This window comes from Stegostoma tigrinum, chromosome 17 (genome assembly GCF_030684315.1).
Source record: "Stegostoma tigrinum isolate sSteTig4 chromosome 17, sSteTig4.hap1, whole genome shotgun sequence".
NCBI classification, from domain to species: Eukaryota; Metazoa; Chordata; class Chondrichthyes; order Orectolobiformes; family Stegostomatidae; genus Stegostoma; species Stegostoma tigrinum.
The window spans coordinates 1,384,071-1,405,294 of record NC_081370.1 but is presented as its reverse complement, the minus strand read 5'-3'; the positions used below and the strand labels follow the sequence as shown (position 1 = coordinate 1,405,294).

General features: G+C 42.6%; 1 protein-coding gene across 1 annotated transcript in view; it reads right to left on the bottom strand.

The window, feature by feature from the left end:
• Nucleotides 1–727: 727 nt before the first annotated feature.
• mdka (midkine a) overlaps nucleotides 728–21,224 on the bottom strand; it is a 57,760-nt gene continuing 37,263 nt past the window's right edge. Inside the window, exons 2-5 of the mRNA XM_048545549.2 lie at nucleotides 11,564–11,652; nucleotides 8,095–8,262; nucleotides 5,396–5,554; nucleotides 728–1,473 (exon numbers count right to left, since the gene is read on the bottom strand). Of these exons, the coding sequence (XP_048401506.1) occupies nucleotides 1,448–1,473; nucleotides 5,396–5,554; nucleotides 8,095–8,262; nucleotides 11,564–11,652 (442 nt within the window). The 3' untranslated portion in view covers nucleotides 728–1,447. The remainder of the gene's footprint in view (nucleotides 1,474–5,395; nucleotides 5,555–8,094; nucleotides 8,263–11,563; nucleotides 11,653–21,224) is intronic.

The window sequence follows — 21,224 nt, the reverse complement described above, 5'->3', positions numbered from 1 at the left end:
AGAAGCAAATGGAGGAATTATGTCCTTTAATGGAGTGGAGTGTTGCACTGAGAAATAATAAAATAAGAATTTATTTCTGCCTTTAACAACCTCAGAGCAGCCAAATCACTTGTGAAGTTTAGTCTTTGGTCCAATGTAGGAAGTACTGGAACTACTTTGCGCACAGCTAGGTCCCATAAACCGCAACATGATAATGGACTGGGAAGCTGTAGTCGAGAGATAAATTTTAACTCGCACATGAGGACAACCTCTCTGCTGCTTTTCAAAGTAGTGCCATGTGATCTTTATTGCTCACTTCAGTGTATAGCGGGCACTTTGGTTTAACATTGACATTGAAAAGGTGGCACAACTAACAGTGCACTACTGCTTATCAACTGTGCTGGATTAATAGCCTTCAATTTGTGTTCAAACCCTTGGAGTGGAATTTTAATCCATAACCTACAGATTTGGACAGGATTACTACAGTGTGACCAACAGTGAACAGATTGTACTCCAACGTGACAAAAAGTGTTGAGTTAAAAAATTTACAGAAAGATCCAATCCTGAGAGATATTGTAGTCTCCTCACATTTGTTTGAACTTGTTGTACCAGATTTAAGTTTAGCTTCTGAACCAACCTCTTTAGATACTGAATGACTTGTGCCTTTCTAAGCTCATATCAATACTCAATCTCTCTCTGAACATTAGGGATAAGAAATAGGTCTCAATCACCTCAGAAAGCACATGTGTAAGTTTATAAAAAGATTTTATTTGAAAAAAAACTCTAGTCCAAGATCTCTCCAGTGAATGGCAAACATTTAGGACAGGAAATGCATTATTATTCATGAAGTACTTTGTGCCTTCCAAATCTCCAACTCATGGCTTTGAAATAAAAAGTGTATTCAGACTTTAGTGGTGCTAAATTGTGACATAATTTCAGAGTTACAATAAAACCCTCCTGTCAAAAAACAATGCCAGTAAAGAAAAATGACAGTTTCTCTTCTGATCTTGTCATCAGTTGTTCAAATATGTTGTGTGTAGCTCAGTTCAATTCTTGCAAAAAGAAGCCTTCAGGTGTGATGGCCAAGAAGGCTTAGAAAATTAATGATCAAGATTTCTGCAGAGACGGGTGATGTTGACAGTTTGAATGGGGTTAAAAGGGACAATTGATACACAATAATAAAACAGAACTACTACAAGCCTAGAGATTTGTAAGGCGTTCTACATGGAAATTAAATCATTGCAGAAATGTACTGTACACGTCAGACACTCAGGTTTATAAGCAATAGGAGACTTTTTTTTAAAAAAAAGCAATGAGTAAAAAGTTCTTTTACATTAAATTCTACAGATTAGAAGATTACAAGAAAAGCTTGGTAAAAGGTATTTTGGTGAGGGACGGCTGTATAGATTGTGCTGCAGCTCAGATCAACAAGGAGGTGGGTTATACTGTCCAGGTTCTCGAAACTTCTTCACATGCCCTTCTTTCCCTTCTTACCTGTTCAGAAAGATACAAAGGAGAAACATCGGTACGTTTAGATTTACAGTAAGTCATCACTGTTTTAATTCTCATGCACATGGAGCCAAGGACACCTTGCTCAAGCTAGCCAGCTGCAATTATTTGCTATCTATATTAATTACTTGGAAGAGGGGACACAGTGTAATCTGTCCGACTTTGCTGATGATACAAAAATAGGTGGGAGAGCATAGACTGGTGAGGAAATCAGAAATCTGCACCAGAATACAGACAGGTTTGAGTGAGTGGGCAAAAACTTGGCAGGTAAGATTTTCATGTAGGCAAGTGTGAAGTCACGTACTTTTTTTAAAGGAAGAATCTAAGGACAAGCTATTATTTAAACAGAGAGAGACTGCATTAAAGTGCAGTTCAGAAGGGCCTGGATGTTCTTGTGCACAAAACATGAAAAAAATTGGTGCAGGTGCAGTAAGTAATTAAGGTGGCCAGTGGAATTTTGTTTTATTGCTAGGGTTTTGGAGTTTAAAAATAGAAAAGGTCTTATTACAACAGTGCAGGTTGTTGATGAGGCCACACCTGGAGCACTTTGTACCATTTTAGCCCTCATATTGAAGAAAGGATGTACTGGCACTAGAGGCAGTTCAAACAGATTCACTAAGCTGACTCCTGCAATGAAGGGTTGATCCATCAAAAAACAGCTTACAAACAGGTTAGGCCTTTATGCATTGGGGATGGAAGAATGAGGCATGATCTTATTGATACTTACAAAAGTTGTGAGGGGGCTTGACAAGGTCAATATCAAGGCACTGTTTTCACTTGCAGGGGAATTTTGAACTAGGAAATATAGTTACAGAGCAAGGGGACACTCATTTAAAACTGAAGTGCAATGAAATTTCTTCTCAGATGGTGGTTAATATCTGGAATTCTCTATCCCCAGTTATTGAGACAAGATGAGTTGATGTATTGAAGAGGAGGGAGACAGACATTTGTAATATAGAGGAGTTGAGGCCATGAGGGGCTGGCACAAATTGAGGCCTGGTGCAGATCATCCATGAACTTACAGAATGGTGGGGTACAGTTGAGGGTCTGAACATTCTATGCCTGCTCATGTCTTATGCTGATAGGATTAGTGAGTAGCTGGCAAGTTCTTTTCGTCCAGATCAGGCAAGAATCTTAAGTTTATTTCTGTTAACTTTAGTTAATCCAACAGATGGAACCATAGTAGGGTACCACAGGCACATTGAATACACGTCCTTCACCAATAATAGAAACTTCCAGGACATTCCACGCATTGTGGACAATCGCATGTGCACAACATGTCATCAGCTAGGACAGCTCACATTTTATAACTTAAGCAGTGCTCATTTTTTGCAGATAGTTCACTTCTGGGGGCAATATCACTTCCAGTACCCGAACCTCACTTAATGTACCTTGCTTTCACTTGAAGTCCTGCTTAGCCTCACCGTTCACCCCTAATCTGGAATACTGTCACTCAATTGTGTGCACAGTCGCAGTCATTTCAACGAATGGGTAGCGTGATTCTGTCTTTGGTCACTGTCCAATCTCATGCCCTATCACGGTCTCACCCAGCACAACCTCTGCAACCTCCTCCACCTTTTTATCACCATGGCTACTTCACAGAATCACTGAAGTTTTACGGTGCAGAAAGATGCCATTTGGCCCATCATGCCTGCTATGGCTCTTTAAACAAGCCTCATTACCTAGTGCCAAACCCTTGCTTTCTCCTCCCATACTGTTGTATGATATTTCTACCCAAGTAGTCATCCAAAATCCCCGAGTGCCTCAACTGAACCTCTGCCCACCACATTTCCAGGCAGTGAACTCCATTCCTGAAACTACTCACAGAGTGAAAAAAAGTTTTCCCTCACATCGCCCTTGCTCCTTTTGCACATCACTTTAAAATCGATGCCACTTCCCTTCTTGTTCCTCGTACTTCTTCCAACTCTGGCCTTTCGGTTGCCTTCTTCATCTCTCTCCACTGACCCACTCGGTGACAAAGCCTTTCGCTGTTCAGCCCCTGTCTGTGGTTTCCTCCATAAAACCCTTCCTTGTCTTTTTGGCTGAAAACATCCAAACACCAAACCTATTTTCTGTCTCTGTGAGCATTGACTCCCCCACTTCTTTGGGGTTTGTAAAGCCCAAAGTAATACCTCGGGAAGTGCTATTCAATAGTGATGTGCTGAGAGAGCCCACGCCTGTTCTCCTCAGCCATGTGTTACCAACATGGGATCCATAGCCCTGTCCCATTGGACATCAGTGACTAAAGTGATCACTGGTCACCGAGGTGTTCCTGTGGTGGATAACTCTGTTCATGGCCTGGTTAAATTTGAGGAAAATAGAAATCTATACAGGTAATACTGATTACTGGGTGAAATCACAGAATCATTTCAGATGTCCAGATATGCTATCAACACATTCCTCATAATTTCAAAAGAAAGGGGATCCTTTTATCGAACGTTCCCTCCAAGCTAGTCATTTTACACCCCTTTGCAAATTCATAAATGACCGCCATCATGAGGAATCAATGAGTATCAGGGAGCAAACTCTCCACAGACTACCTGGCACATGGGAAGTTGGCTGTGGTTGTTGGAGATCAGTCATCCCAGCTCCAGGACATCTCTGCAGGAGTTTCCCAGGGCACTGTCCTAGGCCCAGCCATCCTCAACTGCTTCATCAATGTCCTTCCCTCCATCATAAGGTCAGAAATGGGGTTGTTCGCCAACGATCGCACAATGTTCAGCACCATTTGTAAATCCTCAGATACTGCAGCAGTCCATGTTCAAATGGAACAAGACCTGGACAATATCCAGGCTTGGGCTAACAAATGGCAAGTAACATCTGTGCCCACAAATGCCAGGCAGTGACCATCTTCAACAAGATACAATCTAATGCAACGGTGTCACCCACTATCAACATCTGTGGAGTTACCATTAACCAGAAACTCAACTGGACTTGTCACGTAAATACAGAGGCTACAAGAGCACATCAGAGATTAGGAATACTGCAGTGCGTAACTCACCTCCTAACTCCCCAAAGTCTGTGCACAACGGCACAAGTCAGGAGTGTGATGGAATACTCCCCACTTGCCTGGATGGATGCAGCTCCAACAACACTCAAGAAGCTTGACACCACCCAGGACAAAGCAGCCCGCTTGATTGGCACTGCATCCACAAGGATCCACTCCCCCCACCACCAATGCTCAGTCACAGCAGTGTGTACTATCTACAAGATGCACAGCGAAAATTCATGCAAGAACCGTAGGCTGCACCTTCCAAACCCACAACCACTTCAACCTAGAAGGATAAGTGCAGCAGACACATTGGAACATCACCATCTGTAAGCTCTCCTCCAAGCCACTCACCATCCTGTTCCTTCACTGTCACTACTGGGTCAAAAATCCTAGAATTCCCTCCTTTGTTGTTGAGGCTGCGCTCATCCAGGGAAGTGGGGAGCACTCCATCACACTCCTGAGTTATGCCTTGTGGACAGACTCTGGAGAGTTAGTAGGTGAGTTACGCCCTGCAGTTCACTACAGCAGTTCAGGAAGGCAGCTCAGCCCCACCTTCTCAAGGGCACCTAGATTGGGCAATAAATGCAGAGCAGCCAACAACACCCATATTCTATGTCCCATGTCCCATGTCTGAGTAGTAAAAGAAAGTACAAGAGCAGATATCATTCATATAAACACTCCAGCTAGACCGAGCATTCAAACTCAGTCAGGCAATTCCGGCAACTAGTGTTCCAAACTTACATTCTTAAAGAATGGGCTCCCTAGCTCTTTTAAAGGCACAGATCCTGGCTATCACTTGGCTGTCAGGTATTCTGAAGGGTCCCATTCTAAGCTACAGTTCTCCACGCACCCAGAAAAGGTAGCAGGTATTAGATCTTTAGTTTCTCCCTCAGAAGGCCAGGTTATGGTACTGACCTTTCGATTTTGACTTAGATTTATCACAGGACTTTGTGACATTCACTGACTGCTCACACTCCGCATTGAACAGGGCCTTCTTTAGGGTTCCGTTGCGGGTTTTTAGACCAGTCTCGGTGTCACACTCGCCCCAGTTTCCAAACTTGTACTTGCAGTCACCTGTGAAGATAACGTTGGAAGTCAGGAACGGATGGCTAGACAGTTTTTAGTCAACCTGCTCAGAGATGTTATTACGCACCACTGCTGCAGCTGGGGCTTGAACACAGGCCTCCTAGCTGAGAGGTAGGATCACTACCACTGCACCACAATAACATCCCACATACTAGGACTGCATGGTGGTTAGCACTGGTACCTCACAGCACCAGGGACCTAGGTTCGATTCCACCTTTGGCTGGAGTTTGCACATTCCTCCCACTGTCTGTGTGGGTTTCCTTTGGGCTCTCCAGTTTCCTCCCACAGTCCAAGTTTACGCAGGTTAGGTGGATTGGCCATAGAGTTCAGGGACACACAGGCTAGGTGCATTAGCCACAGGAAATGCAAGGTGAGAGGGATTGGGCAGGGGGTGCGGACTCAATGGCCTGCTTCCACACTAGAAGGATTCTGTGCAGACATTTTCTAGTCATTGTGTTCAGAGATGTGATTACACACCCTTGGATGGGTTGAGACTTGAACCCCAGCCTCCTGGTCCAGGTGTAGAGACTCTACCTCTGCACCACAAGAGGCCCATATTACCCTGTTGGTCCAAAGTGGCTGATGAAATTCACTTGATCCTAATGAACTGAACTAAGCCTCTGGCCAGCAACAATTGATTTATTTCTGTTTTCCCGATCTCCTCCCTACAAACGACAGTTCACTGTTTGTCCATTTCTGGTTGCCCAGTTATAGGAAGGATATCATCAATCTGGACAGGGTTCAGAAGAGATTTACCAGGATGTTGCCAGGTACGGAAGGTTTGAGTTATAAAGAAAGACTGGATCGGCTGGGACTTTGTTCATTGGAGCATAGGAGATTGAGAGGTGACTTGATAGAGATTTATAAAATAATGAGGGGTATTAATAGGGTTAACGGTAGGTGTCTTTTCCCTAGGATGGGGGATTTCAAGACTAGGGGACACACCTTTAAGGTGAGAGGAGAGAGATTTTAAAAAATACATAAAAGGCAAATTATTTATTCAGAGGATGATTCACATGTGGATCGAATTTCCTGAGGAAGTGGTGGATTGGGGTACAGTTACAATATTTAAAGGACATTTGGATAAATACATGAATAGGAAAGGGATATGGGCCAGGAGAAGGCAGGTGGGACTAGTTTAGTTTGGGAATATGTTCAGCATGGTCTGGTTGAGCCAAAGGGTCTGATTCCATGCTGTATGACTCTATGTCCCAGCAGTAAGAGAAATTGAGAATGCATCCGTAGAGGGATTAAAGCATACATTTGTGCAATGTCAGGCATGATCATAAGGTTTATCAGAGCAGTTTATAGCCAATTGCAAGCATGGTTGTTGCTGTAATGCAAGAAATGAGGCAGGAATTTCACACACACTGAGTTCTCACAAACAGCAACGCTGAAGAAGTGAGATAATGTGTTTTTTGTGATGCTGGTTGAGGGATAAATGTTGAGCAGAACACCAGGTAGGACTTCCCTACTCTTCCTCAAAATAGTGCCAGGGTCTTTCACATCCTCCAGAGCAGGCAGCTGGTGCCTCGATTTATTATCTCAGCCAAACGACAGCATCACTAACAGCGTGGCAGATCCCTAGTACTGCACAAGGGAGCATCAGCCTTGAACGTTAGGTCCAGGTCCTGGAGAGGGAGTCACAATTGGACCCTCACAGAGGATCAACAGAGCACAGCTACAGCAGGGGGAGAAAGCAAGGCAGCTCACAAAAGGACGCAGCAGTGAAATTTTGGCAGTTATCAGCAGCCTCGAGAGAAAGCGAAAAAGAGCGTGCGAGAACAAAATGAGAAGGAGCCAAAGAGAATGGCCGTTAACAATCATTTACTGATCACTAAATGCAGTTTAAAATGAATCAACTACATGAGCAGGACACACAAACAACAAAAGCAATTTTGCCCAGATGAGGAGAAGAAAAAAAAGGTGTAATGTCAGCTCAAAATTACCCCATTACAGTGATTGCTGTACAATGAACACAGGCTCAAAGCTGTTTTGTTCCAGCAGTGAGCAATTTAAAACAGCCAATAAAAGTTTCTCTACTGGTAATAATGTACAATAAGGGTCTATGAATCTGTAATATCAACCAGATGGTTAAATGCATCCACAAACATATGGCTTTAGTATATTAAACACATGACTTTGAGAAAGCAACCAGGGGCAATTTCTCCAACAATGAAGCACACCACAGCATATTTGATGCATGTATATGCCTCAGGATTTTTCATCAGGTAATCAGCATTCCCATGGCTCTTGAACAGCCTGTTAAAAGTTGCCATTGGCTATTCCTAGCAGTAGATGCTTTGTCCATTCCTGCATTTTTTTTAAAGTGCGGTTGAGGCGAGGGCATGGAACCGAATAAAGATTGCAGAGTTGGAAAGAGACAATGTTCTGTTAAAATCCAACCCTTCTTTTCTGAAGAAGGGTCTCGATCCGAAACGTCAAACGTTCCTGATCCTCTGATGCTGCTTGGCCTGCTGTGTTCATCCAGCTCTACACCGTGTTATCTCTACAAAGAAAACACTCACCTCCAAATTGCTTTTTCCAGTTACATGGCACCTTGCACTTCACAGTCTTAGTCTCCCCCTTTTCCTTGCAAGTTCCCTCACGGAGTCCAGTGCCACAGTCACCAGAGGCTGGCTCACATGCTCCCCACTGCCATTCTCTGCAGGCTGAGCTCGACTTCTTCCCTTTCTCTGTAAGACAAATGTTATATCAAGTGTGTACTTTAAAGTTTGATTAGGGGAAGAGGTGGAGGAAGATGAAGGGAAAAGAAAAGTTCAAAGCCCATCCTTTAGATTTGCCTCAAGTTCACAAGTAGCTGGTATTCCATGACTTACTTCTGCAGTTTAAATACACGATATTGTGAAGGAGGTCTGGGATAACCAGGATTATGGAGGTGGCCCATTCAGCCTCTTGGGCTTATTCAAGATATCAAAGAAGATTTTACAACCCAACTTGGGCCACCCAGGTTCTGAAGAAAATTCCTCAACTATCTTGGAGCATTCATTCAGATACCAAGGAAACTGGCTCATCCCAGTTTGATCTAACCATAAAACAGGTGGTATCCAGTACACATCTGGTCTTCCATCCAGAAGGAACCTACAAATGTAATACTGGAAACTCCAACTACTCCCTTAACAACTGCAGCATTTTTAGAAGGCCCTACCATCCTCCCTTGGAAGCTTGAATTCAAAATTTCACTGTGGACAATGTATCTTTTGTTTCAAACAAAGTATCTTCTACTTGAAGAAGTAATGAAAAGGAATAATGAGAGCAGAGCGGTGAACGTGATCTACATGGACTTCAGTAAGGTGTTTGACAGGGTGCCTCATGGTAGACTGGTTAGCAGGGTTCAATATTATGGAATACAGGGGGAACTAGCCATTTGAATACAGAGCAGGCCTGAAGGTAGCGGGTGGTGAAGGGTTGCTTTTCTGATTAGATGCCTGTGACCAGTGATGTGCCACAAGGATCAGTCCTGGGTCCACCGTTGACATTTTGTCACTTACATAAATGATTTGGATGTGCAATTAGAAGGTATGGTTAGTAATTTCGCAGATGACACCAAAATTGAAGGTGTAGTGGACAGTGAAGAAGGTTAACTCAGAGTACAACAGGATCTTGATCAGATGGGCCAATGGGCTGAGGAGTGGCATATGGAATTTAATTGAGATAAATGGCAGGTGCTCCATTTTGGAAAGGCAAACCTGGGCAGGACTTATACACTTAGTGCTAAGGTCCTGGGGAGTGTTGCTGAACAAAGAAATCTTGGAGATAGTAAGAACTGTAAATGCTGGAGTCAGAGTTAATACAGTATGGAGCATCGGAGGAGCAGGAAAGTTGACATTTCAGATTTACTCTCTTCATCAGGACTGGGCAGTGTAGGTTCATAGTTCCTTGAAATTAGAGTCACAGGTAGATAGGATAGTGAAAAAAGTGTTTTGTATGCTTGCCTTTATTGGTCAGTGCGTTGAGTGTAGGAGTTGGGAGGTCCTGTTGTAGCTGTACAGGGCATTGGTTAGGGTCACTTTTGGAATACTGTGTTCAGTTCTGGTCTCCCTGATGTAGGAAGGATGTTGTGAAACTTGAAACAATTCAGAAAAGATTTAAAAAGATGTTGCCAGGGTTGGAGGATTTAAGCTAGAGGGAGAGGTTGAATAGGCTGGGGCTATTTTCCCTGGAGCGTCGAAGGCTGAGGGGTGACCTTATAGAGGTTTATGAAATCACGAGGGGCATGGGTAGGGTAAATAGCCAAGGTCTTTTCCCCTGGGGTGAAACTAGAGGGTACAGGTTTAAGGTGAGAGCGAAAGATTTAGAAAGGGCCCTAAGGGGCAACATTTTCATGCAGAGGGTGGTGCGTACATGGAACGAGTTGTCAGGGGAAGTAGTGGAGGCTGGTGCAATTACAACATTTAAAAGGCATCTGGATGGTTATATGAATAGGAAGGGTTTAGAGGAATATGGGCTAAATGCTGGCAAATGGGACTGGATCTATGTAAGGATATCTGGTTGGAATGGACAATTTGGGCCAAGGGTCTGCTTCCATGCTGGACTCTATGATTATGACTCTATAATCTTTAATCCTTTCTAATGCCGCTGCCGGTGTTTAAATATTTTTGGAAAGAAACCTCACTATCTCTGTCACATCTGTTACGAATTCCTTTTCTTGGTGTGTGTTTGCGCTGTTGGAAGCATTCAGAGCATAGGCCGTACGAAAAGGCTGTCACATTTTACTGTTTCCAGATATTGGTAACATTCAATACTGCCTAGGAACAGGTGCAGGATCTTGTTTTCTGAAAGTCACTCAAAAACAATTCTAGGGTCGCAGATAGTTGGAGAAGACCACAGAGAGAAAGGCAGTTTCCATAAGAAAAAACACTCAACGTCCTAACTTGGAAATACATCAACGTTCCTTCATCATTGCTGGGTCAAAACTCTGGAGCTTCCTCCCTAACAACATTCTGGGTCTACCTACAGCAGGAAAGCAGCTCACCGCTGCCTTTTCACAGCCAACTAGTGATGAACAATAAACGCTCCAATGCCTATATCCAACGAACGCATCAAAAGAAATAATTTGGACTGCGTTTGAATTTGATGACCAGGTCAGAAGTGGGTAATTGTAGACTGGACTCAGTCTCTGAGGAGTAGGGGTAATCAACAAATTGGGCACCCATAATTATCATTTGGCGAACGCCGTCAAAATAAGTTTCTTCGCTGCAGGCAATAAACGGAGCAAGAAGCAACATTAAATCAGTTAAGAATGGGGCAGGAAGACTTAGATCCCAGTAGGCGTTACTCCCTCAATGAAAGAAGAAATTGCCAGCTTTTTGGCAGCAGGTAAATTGAACAGATAATGGCCTTCACACCAAGCTGTGGAACTCAGGGCCTATCACTTAACACTACACCGAGCAACCCAGCACACCCAGGGCCAATAACAACCATTTTTTAAAAAACGACTATTTCTCGGGCAACAACAGCTGACCACTGCCTCGAAATGCCTTCAGCTTGCTAAAGCAGAGGTTTCAGGAGATGCAACCAGCTACTATTCCCCAGGCACAGAGGTGGGGGCAAGGTACCATGAAAAGAGATCTACATGAGCCCCATTAACCTCTTGTACCAGAACGGCAGTCAACCTCTTCACACTACACTGGCCATCAGATCACACCTATAGAAAGCACTGCAATAGGAGGAAGAAGGGCATGTTTAGACATCAAGTGGGATCACAGGGTTAAAATCCAAACTGGACTCACTTCTGCTCATTGGGTTGTGTTACTGAGATAATAAAAGCATTTACCAATATTTCCTGGGGTGGGGTCAGACAAAGACAGCGAGAACGCAGTTTTGGAAACAGAACAGATGTGACGAAGGAAACATGGTTTAGGATGTAAACAAAGATCCACACCTCCATTTTAGTGAAAAATTCTTTATCAACATCAGCACATGCATACACACGCACAGAACGCGAAGAGCACAATCTGATTGAGCCACACTCACCTTTTTTGTTCCTGCCAGCTTCAGAAGACCCTGTCATCAGGACTACAAACAGCACAAGCACCAGCGAGAAAAGGACACGCAGCTGCATTCTGGGAAGGAAATGAGACATTGCCATTGCTTTATTGGTTCATTGACCCCCCCAGCACGTGGCATTATTCATGCAGACCTCATGTGGTTACTGGGGGACTTTGCACTGTAGCTGAGCCGGCACTAAGGGAGGTGGTGTTTGCATTACCCCATACACTGCAAAATCTGAGACTCTTTGAAAAGTGTACCTGTAATGAATATTGCAGCAAGTTACTCAAAAAGAAGCTCCAGAAGCTTTAAACCACACTGCAGTTTGGAATTAATGCTTCATAAGAGCAGACAAGGGGAAAATATGTGGTTAAAAGGGAAAGAAATTTAAGTCACCACATCATCAGGCTAAGGCAACACAAATGGCAATATCTATTTTACAGAAGGCTGATGGAATCGAGCCTCTCAAGGCAGAAAGTCTAACAGAGTATGATACTTAACCAGGTTACCTGTAGATGAAATCTTTCCCCTTCCATTTCATAAATTTTCAGCAATGCTCCTGGATGACGCACTGCCCTCACTATATTTTGATACAAACTCTCATTCAATAAATGGTGGGCCGAAATAGGCTGGTCTCAGTTGTGCAGCAAATTCCTATGGCGCTGTAAATACAGACTGTGAATCAGCTCTGCTGCTCCCAGAATCACTGCATTCAGGTAGAACCACAATGAGAATAGGGAGACCAGGATCTACTCTGGCACATTTTAAAGGCATCTGGGAAATCGGTTAGGATGCAGGACATGAATTCAAGCTGCACAGCGTTCAGCTTCAAAGTACTTAAATTCCTGTTTGTTAAGTTTTATTTTAAGTTACATGACTGGTATATCTATGATCAACAACCTTTTTACTGCTAGTGGCTTAAAGCAGGTTCTCTTTCCCCTGTTTGAAAGGCAGAAGTCCACAAGCACTCTGCATGAAGTTTTCCAAAGTCTTGTATTCCATCCCTTAAGTCAACATTCATCAGCACCATATATCATTGGAGTTGGGTATACATCAGGAACTCCCTCAATAGAACTGTTTCATTAGAAGGAAACAAGCTGATATTTAAACCAACGAGCAATTTACTGAGAATCACTGCGTTTGGAATTTTTGCAAGACTAATTACCCTTCTGTTTAACATTTTACAGAAAAAATCCCAATCTGTCCTCTGGGCTTGAGTTGTCAGTGAGTCTAGTAAAAAACTTACACTGCTTATTAGATTCCAGAAATTGATCAGACCGAGCAGCACAGTGGCCAGAATTTGCAATGGACTTTCATTTGTTCGTCATTACAATACCACCCAGAAGGAACGATCCATAAGAGAGCTTGCCAACATCCAGCTTGAAGGGAATTTGCATGTCAGCCCAGATCAAATTAAACAGTAAGTCTCCCTGACTTTGTGCAGAGGGAAATATTATCTTGATTCAGTGTGGCCATTGTGCCTAGCTGGCTCATGATAAATTCAACCACCTCCGTACGCAAAGGATCTCTCTCGGTCCACAATAGTGAATGCATAGCTGCCAATAAGCGGTACAGAGTATTGAAGAGACTAACAACAATTACTTTCTGTAGCATTTCGTACAATGACTGTGCCGATTGTCCTAAAACACCTGGAAGTGTGTAAACAACGGATCAGACATTGCCAAAGGATCTTTTCAAAAAAAAATTCAGCCCATCTGCATCTTTGTCGGTAAAGCTGACATAAATGGCTTTAGCAGAAAAGAAGGGCCCTTATTCAGCAGTAGTGCTGATGGGCTTTATGAAGTATGAGACTGAATTGCCAGGCCTCCCCTCAGCATGTCAATGCTGAACAAGTCCCTGTTGTTCACAAGGGCTCCAAATGCAACACTAGTTAGGAACAGCCAACTCTGAATCCTGGTCTTTAAAAAAGGGAGGCTATTTAACACATAAACCACAGTCTGCTTCACTTCTCTCTCCCGGTGAGATGTTTTAATGATTTAATGCTTGCCAGCTGGAAGTCTCAAAGGCTGCAGGCGGTAATTTTTTAGGTAAAACAAACAATGCCCCCTTCATTCATACTAATAGAGAAGGGAACATTACAAAGTTATTCACAGAGGCAAGAGAACAGGGGGCCAGGGAGGTGTACAAATAACGCTTCCTCAGAAAATCAGGTCCCATTTTCCAACTGGAAGCTAGGCCACTTTTAGATTTGATGGCGCTAGTTTTCAAACTACAGGCCTCACAAGCTCAGCATTATCTTGGCTAAAAGGCACACCTTCAACTCACAAAGTTTATAGAACCACAGAATCCCTAGAGTGCCGGGGGAGGCCATTCAGCCCATTGAGTCTGCACTGAAGGACATCCCTCCCATTTTTACTTTGTTTATGCGGTTAAATGCTGCGGTTCTAACCAAACCCTGCAATGGTGAGATCAAGGGATCTTTACGTCCATTGGCCATCTTCTACATCCCTCCATTTTTACACTCCACGCCTCTCTCATTGCCACCTGGAAGATAAGGCTAAACCAAACAGAGTGCCAGTGAGCCAAACATCAAGCTCTTCACTGTATCTTTGTAATTTTAGAGCACAGCAGATGAACTAACACACGTTGTGCTAATAAATGTTTGTCAATGGAGGCTCGAGAAATGGTGTTGGATGAGCTAAGAATCAAATCTAATGGCTCTCCCCAAAGATATGGCGCAGGATATAGGGAGATTCAATATACTGCGGGGAAAGGATTGTAAGGGATTTATTCGATTCATTCTCCGGATATGGGCATCATTGGCAAAGCTGAAATTTAGTGTCCGTCCCTTTTTGCCATTAGTGGTGAGTCTTCTTTATTGAACCACGAGTTCAGGTGAGTGAAGTTACAGACAGCATGCCAGAATTCTGACACTGGGTTGGATTTTACACGTCCCACATGCTGGTCCGGTGGCTCTTCCTCAGAACTCAAGCTCTTGTCTAGTTTACTTTGGTATTATGCTTGGTAATGGGCTGGTTGGACCAAATGGCCTGTTTCTGTGCTGTATGACTCTATGCAGAAACACAGAGTCAGACAAGGCAAGGGGAAACCATGGCAAGCATCAAACTACCAAAAGAGATAACTATTGCTCTCTCTCTTGCGTGCACAATAGAACTTTGGGGTGTATCCTTCATGGCAAAACAAACCTGTAGGGAGAGCCTTTGTGACCTGCTGCACTGCATTAGTAAGGAACACAATAGCCATGGTGTGCTCATGTAGGAGGGAGTGCATATTTAAATTTCAAGATTATGGTAACTACGATTACCGAAAGAAGGTTACACACAATACTGAATGGCAAATTGTGAACAATATTGATCACCAGTTTGAGGAAATCATCGATTTCAAACATTACCTCTTTTTCACTCCACCGATGCTACTGGACCAGTTGAGCCTGCACATTTCAGATCTCCAATATTTGTGGTTCTTTGTTGAAGAAGTCACTAATCAGGCTTCATGAGGCCATTATGATCCTTCCTATTTCTAATCTGCATATAGCTTTCTGCATGCAACTTCCAAAGGATTGAGGTGCTTGGGAAGAAGGCAGGGAGCTGTTAGAAGATTCAAAAATAGACTCGCTATCTCAGCAAAAAAGGTACCGAAGTCCGGAATTCAGAGTTTCGACCCCTGAACCCAGAGCCGGCCATTTTTACAAAGGCACAATATGGGTAAGTCACATGCATCCACGGTTCATGGAGGAAATACTCATAGAAAATTGCAATTGTCTGTTAAATAGTGTTAAGACAGAATCCAAACAAACATTTTTAGTCAGGCTGTTATTTCTATTCTCACTGTAAACTCCAGCAGTCTCATTTGTTCCTCTTATATATACGTCTCATCATTCAATTAACCCTTAATTCAAATATCCACCACCATTTAGTTTCAGGCATCCCTGCAGACCCTACCAGATGATACATAGCTTCTTGTCTGATTTCAGTTTTGCAAGTGCAATGCCAGGTACTTTAGATCTGTTAACAGGAAATCTAAATTTATCGTGAGTTCTTTGGAGAGGTATGGTTCCCTTTTGGAGCATTTTACTGTCTTGTAAATATGCTCCTGGGATTTTCTGATAGAGGTCAGAGGCTGTTTGGGAGAGAAATGTCCTATGGGATTGTTAAAAGACAGAAATAGGTGTAAAAAGTGTATAATCTCATCAGAACAGTGATATTTAAGGGGACTATAAAGCAAGTTGTCGGCATATTTAAATTGCCTTTAGATCTCTGAGAAACAAACTGCTTCCACTGTTTAAAAAAGCCAAGTACTTGTTATTTCACTTCATTTGTTGACCTAAACCTGAGGGTTTAAGGATTAGTGCTGCAGACTGATTTCACAATCTATAATTATCACAGTGGAATGTCTGCCAGTCCATAGGTTGATTGACAACTCCAAGAGCACTTAAAAGTTCTGAAATGGGATCATGAATACAAATGCTGATAAAGGATTAAACAAAGTTAAGCATGGTGAATAGGCAATTGCCAATGACAGTGTTTCTTTAAACAGTGATCAATAGACACTTAAGAACTTTATTATCCTCAGAACTTGTTCTGAGATTGGATAAGTGAGTTGGCCTGGAGGCATTAAGGTGTGGGCTTCTAGGTCGTAATGAGTTGGTATGAAGTCGGCAGTAAGGACCATGAGGTGTGGCAAGAGGGTTACGGGGATTTGAGAGGACATGGAACATTGGCATAAACAGCAAGGTGGGAGGAAGCATAGGATGGCATGGGTTGGAAAAATGTGAGGGGGAGTTAAGGTTGAAAGACTTTTTTGTTTTTGTCCTTTCTCAAAAACCAAAGTGTGGACCGAGTCCCAGAGGACAATAGCCAGCCTTTCACCCAAGCCATCTCCAGACCTAAATCTTACCTGAGGTGGTAGCCACAAGAACTGACCCCTTTCAGAACATAAATCTGAACTTCCAGGGCACTTCTTCTCCTCAGGTTCAGTCTGCAGAGCCAGGAACTGTCCCAGCTCTGTCCTCTTGACCTCAGAGTGAAAATCCAGGCCATTTTCCATTGGGCAGGGACAGAACAAACACCATTTTCTTGACTGGACTCATTTCAAATCCTTCCTTTGCATTAAATCTTCGGGCTAACACAAGAGACAAAACAATCTCTTTCTCTTCCTTCTCAATATTTATCTGTTGGCATGTAAATCAGATTATCTGATCATAATCACGAGATCTTACAGTGCACAAAGTGTATACTGCCTGCATTACAACAGTGACTATGCTTCAGAAGCATCACATTGGCTGCAGTGGGATATCCTTAAGACCTGAAAGATGCTAAATAAGTGCCTCTCTGATGAAGGGTCTAGGCCCGAAACGTCAGCTTTTGTGCTCCTGAGATGCTGCTTGGCCTGCTGTGTTCATCCAGCCTCACATTTTATTATCCTGCTAAATAAGTGCGACTGTTTTTCTTTTATGCCAGTCATTCCTGCTCCCTTAACTTACCCCATTTAATAGATAATAATGATTCATCAGTAAAAACACTAAAAACGTTTATCACAGTGCTGAGCATGAGATAGCATTCAGGGGTTTTCAACAAACACATCCATGACTATACCTAAGACGCACATCAGTCTTTCAAGTGACAAACTAATCACTAAACTATCTGTCTGCAGCATCTGCAATCTTCTGCCCTAGTCTAGACTATATAAATTCTTCAGTTTTTCCTCTTCCAGCCCTCTTTCACTTCCCCCCCACCACACTGCTTTGTCAAGTTTGCTTTCTTACAACAAGCCCTGTGGCAAAATGCTCAACAGCTGTGACCCCTGAACTTTCTCCCATTTCTTATAGCGCATATCAGGTATAAATGGCATTTAGTGCTTGTTAAAGCCGGGGGAAACAAAGCAATACAGGTTCTGAAATGCTGAATCATGAGTATTTCAGGGCAGCAAAGGCAGAATCCATCACTAATAAGACAGCCTGTGGCAATCAGAAGATCACTTCCCCCTAACCCCTACCAACACCCACCCCACCTGTTCACAACCCCCACAAGTCTCCAGTGTCAACTGCTATCATTTAACAAACACTGCTCGGTGTCCATTACCCGTGAGACCCTTAACCCTCAACCCTTGGGACTGGAATGCAACGCTTAGTACCAACAGATTAAACTTAAAAAGAGGCTTTAGTGAACCTCACAGGCCTGCCACACTCTGATTTGGTTCTGCATACATCAACTACACAGAAACTTTTGAAACACTGACTGTGAAAGTTATATTGCCCCACAAGAGGTATGAACTATAAAAATAATTTGAGATTTAGAAAGCATGTGAGTAAACTAGCAAGTTTGTACTTAACGTGGAATATATAATTTTAAAAATATATATATGGAGCATGCACGAAACTAATCTTTGCAGATTCTTAAAATACATCATTACATGCAGTGACTATCTTTGTTCTAAAGTATTTTATTTGATTCTAAAGAAAATACAACCTTGGATTAATTAGCACCTTTCACAACTTTAGAACAAACGAAAACAATGCTTTACTGTTAAGGCTAATCACTGTTGTAGTGCAGGGAATGTGACAGCATTTGCACACAGCAAAATCTAAGAGAAAAAAATTACACTAATAGTTATATACTTCATTGATGCGGCTGGAGGGATAAACATTGTCCAGGACACCGGGATGGCTTTCTGCTCTTTCAACAGAGCTGACCTGAGACAGCAGACGGCATCTCAGTTTGAGGTTCTCATCTGAAAGACAACAATGCGGTACTCTTTCAGATGCGCACTAGAGTGTCAGTCCACAGAGAAACTTGGGATCATCTTCAGGCTGGTTTATAGGCGCGACCGTGTCAGCTGCCTGCAGCAGCCAGGCTTTTTGAAATTCTTCACCTAAAGTGACCACATCCTCAGCAGTGATCACTTCTTAGAAGTTGCATATTTGAACTTATTCAGAATAAGGCTAGGTGCAGCCGTGGTATGTTGTGCCGTATATAATCAACTGTTAGAGTGCAAAAGAGCAGATTTCTCTAAAATATTGTTGCGATACCAAATGTCACTGCTAAGTGCTACTGATATTAAGTCAGATTTGAGAAAACAATGAGATCTATCTTGAATACAATTGCTACCTGCTGGGTTATGTGGTGTGTTTGACCATCACTTATCTGTTACCTTTATTTGCCTCATGTGAAGTTTGGGATGTCAGCATATAATTCCTAATACCCTTGCACAGTCCAAACCTTTTTTTTTAATTCATACCTTTTTCATGCTTGCTTGTTTTATTAATAAATTCATTATTCTTTGTTGGCTAAAGAAACATGATTGCATTGTAAATAAGGTACAGTTGAAAAATTGGACCATATCATCCCATTTGTTAAATTTAAAATACATTATAATCAGTGGAGATGAGACTGGAAAGAAACCGCATTGCCATAGTCTAGTTGCCTAAGAGAGAATAATGGTTAGCCTTCATGCAGTTCATATGATGAAACAATTTCCTGATCTGTTGGACAGAGAGTTCCAGGATTTTGATCTAACAAAGGTGCAGAAATGATAAATGCCGAAGTATTTCAATACTCCTTGTAAAGAAGGAAATCACTGTCAGAAGTAGTTGGTACACTGGGTTGAGTGTAAACAGTACTTCTTCTTCCATGGAAGTTACAGACACAGCTCAGTAGAAACTACTTATATTTCCTAAACCTATCCTATTTTCTACAGTTAAAAGTCACAAAACAGGCTGCTCCAAGAGCTTATGATTTCAAATAAACTTCTTGGAGTGTAACCTGGTGTTGTGTGAAGTCTGACCAATACAATCATGGCTGATTCTCTAACTCAAAGCTTGACACGTACTCTCTCCACAGGACCCTTCACTATAATATCATAAAGTCATCACAGACTTGCTACACCATCGGCTGCTCGCTCATTGGACAGAAATGACTGGTCGCAGTTTGACTGGAGGGTCATCAACGCCTCAGGTGAGGAAAGAGGTTGAGGACGAAGAAGTTCATCCCTCAGCAAAGAATAGCCTGAAAAGATGTGCAGATGATTCTCGTGGCCTCACCGTGTGTTCTCATTGAAAAGGCAGCACAACATTTTGATGGCTCGTTCTTCAATTAATGTCATCCTGTCACAGCTTCCCATTTGGAATAAATGCAAGCACTAAATTTCAAGCACTAGTTAAAAGGAATACTCACCAATTCTTGTTCACTTCTTGGATACATGAAGGGGGATATCTGAGACACGCAGGGAGATATTCTGGGACTCTATAATCAAGACTTCACCAATATTTGAACAACATTTATGATGAAAATTCCCTGGGGGCTTCACTTGAAAAGAACAAATGGCACAATGCTCTACCTTATGGGACACCTTGCAGAAGTCATTGGGAGAAACTGATGGGTCCTTGCCATTTTGAGCTAAGTGAGGAATGGGATGAGAACATGAGACCAGGTAGGGTAACACCAACTGCTACAGGTAGAGAAGGTCAAAAACATAGTAGCATACACAGTGGTACAGTACAACCAATTCCCTCCAGAACTCTTCCACTCAGATAGATTTTCAATGCTCACTTGAGAACGTGTGCCCTTCCATTCAGTCCGTGAGTTACCCTAGCAACATGTGCACAGCATACACTTTTACTGAAATACTGCTCCACTAAACTTGCACCTAATCATCTCAAATGCCGAATCTGCAAATTTCTAGTTTAGCACTTCCAGGCAAGTTCAAATTAACACAATCATCCATTATCAGCATAATTTAGTGTTAAATTCAAAACTTTCAAACAGGCATGTCCCATTAACAATACACCTGTGGCCAAAATAACACCCTTAACTCCAGCTGAACATTCTTCTCCCACCATAAGGATATAGGTTGAATGAAAACACAGTTGAGGCCGTAAATCCCCAGATTAAATGTTGCATTTGGGAAAATAACTCAGCGGCTGATTAGCATGCAAGTTGGATCATCAGCCCTCAACAAACAATAAATTATGGCACTCCCAGGTACCATGAGAGTCCTGGCACAGCTGCGTCTGGGGTCCTCAGATGTTTTGTTTTACAGAGCCAATAGAAAGGGTTAGCACCACCACAAGCCACTGCCCAAGGCTGGAAAGCAGTGTGCAGAAAAACAACTGGGATAAATGCTTTCAAGAAATGAGTAGTTGTCAAATAAAAGTTGTTTTTCAAGTCTTGTGCACAAATCATGCAACTACTTTGGCACTCCACATGGCTTGAAAGTGGTCCTTGCAAAGCAATTACTTGCTCACAAAAAAGTTCAGCATATTATGAGCTTTTAAATTGTTCGAGTGCAAACTTGCATACACTGCATTAGTAAGAAGTGTGTAGCAGTGACTAACATAACCTCTTGAACAGATTTGGCTATTCAGTTCAAGAAAACTGATCTTTCATTTACATATTTTGGTTCCCATATCCCATGATGATCTCAACACAACAACAATTTATCAATTTCAGACCTGAATGTTGCTGCTAACCTTTCGCCCAAACAGTACATGCTTTTGGCAGGAAGGTCAAAGAATGCTCCAGATTTCCACTACCCATTCTTTTGTACAACACGTTCCTGACTGCATGGGTTCCATATTGGAAGTCCTTTGTTTGCCACCTTCCAGCCTACAGGGGTAAAGATTAGGGGAGATATTAAACAGGTCAGGTGGTTTTGTGGCAAAGTGGGT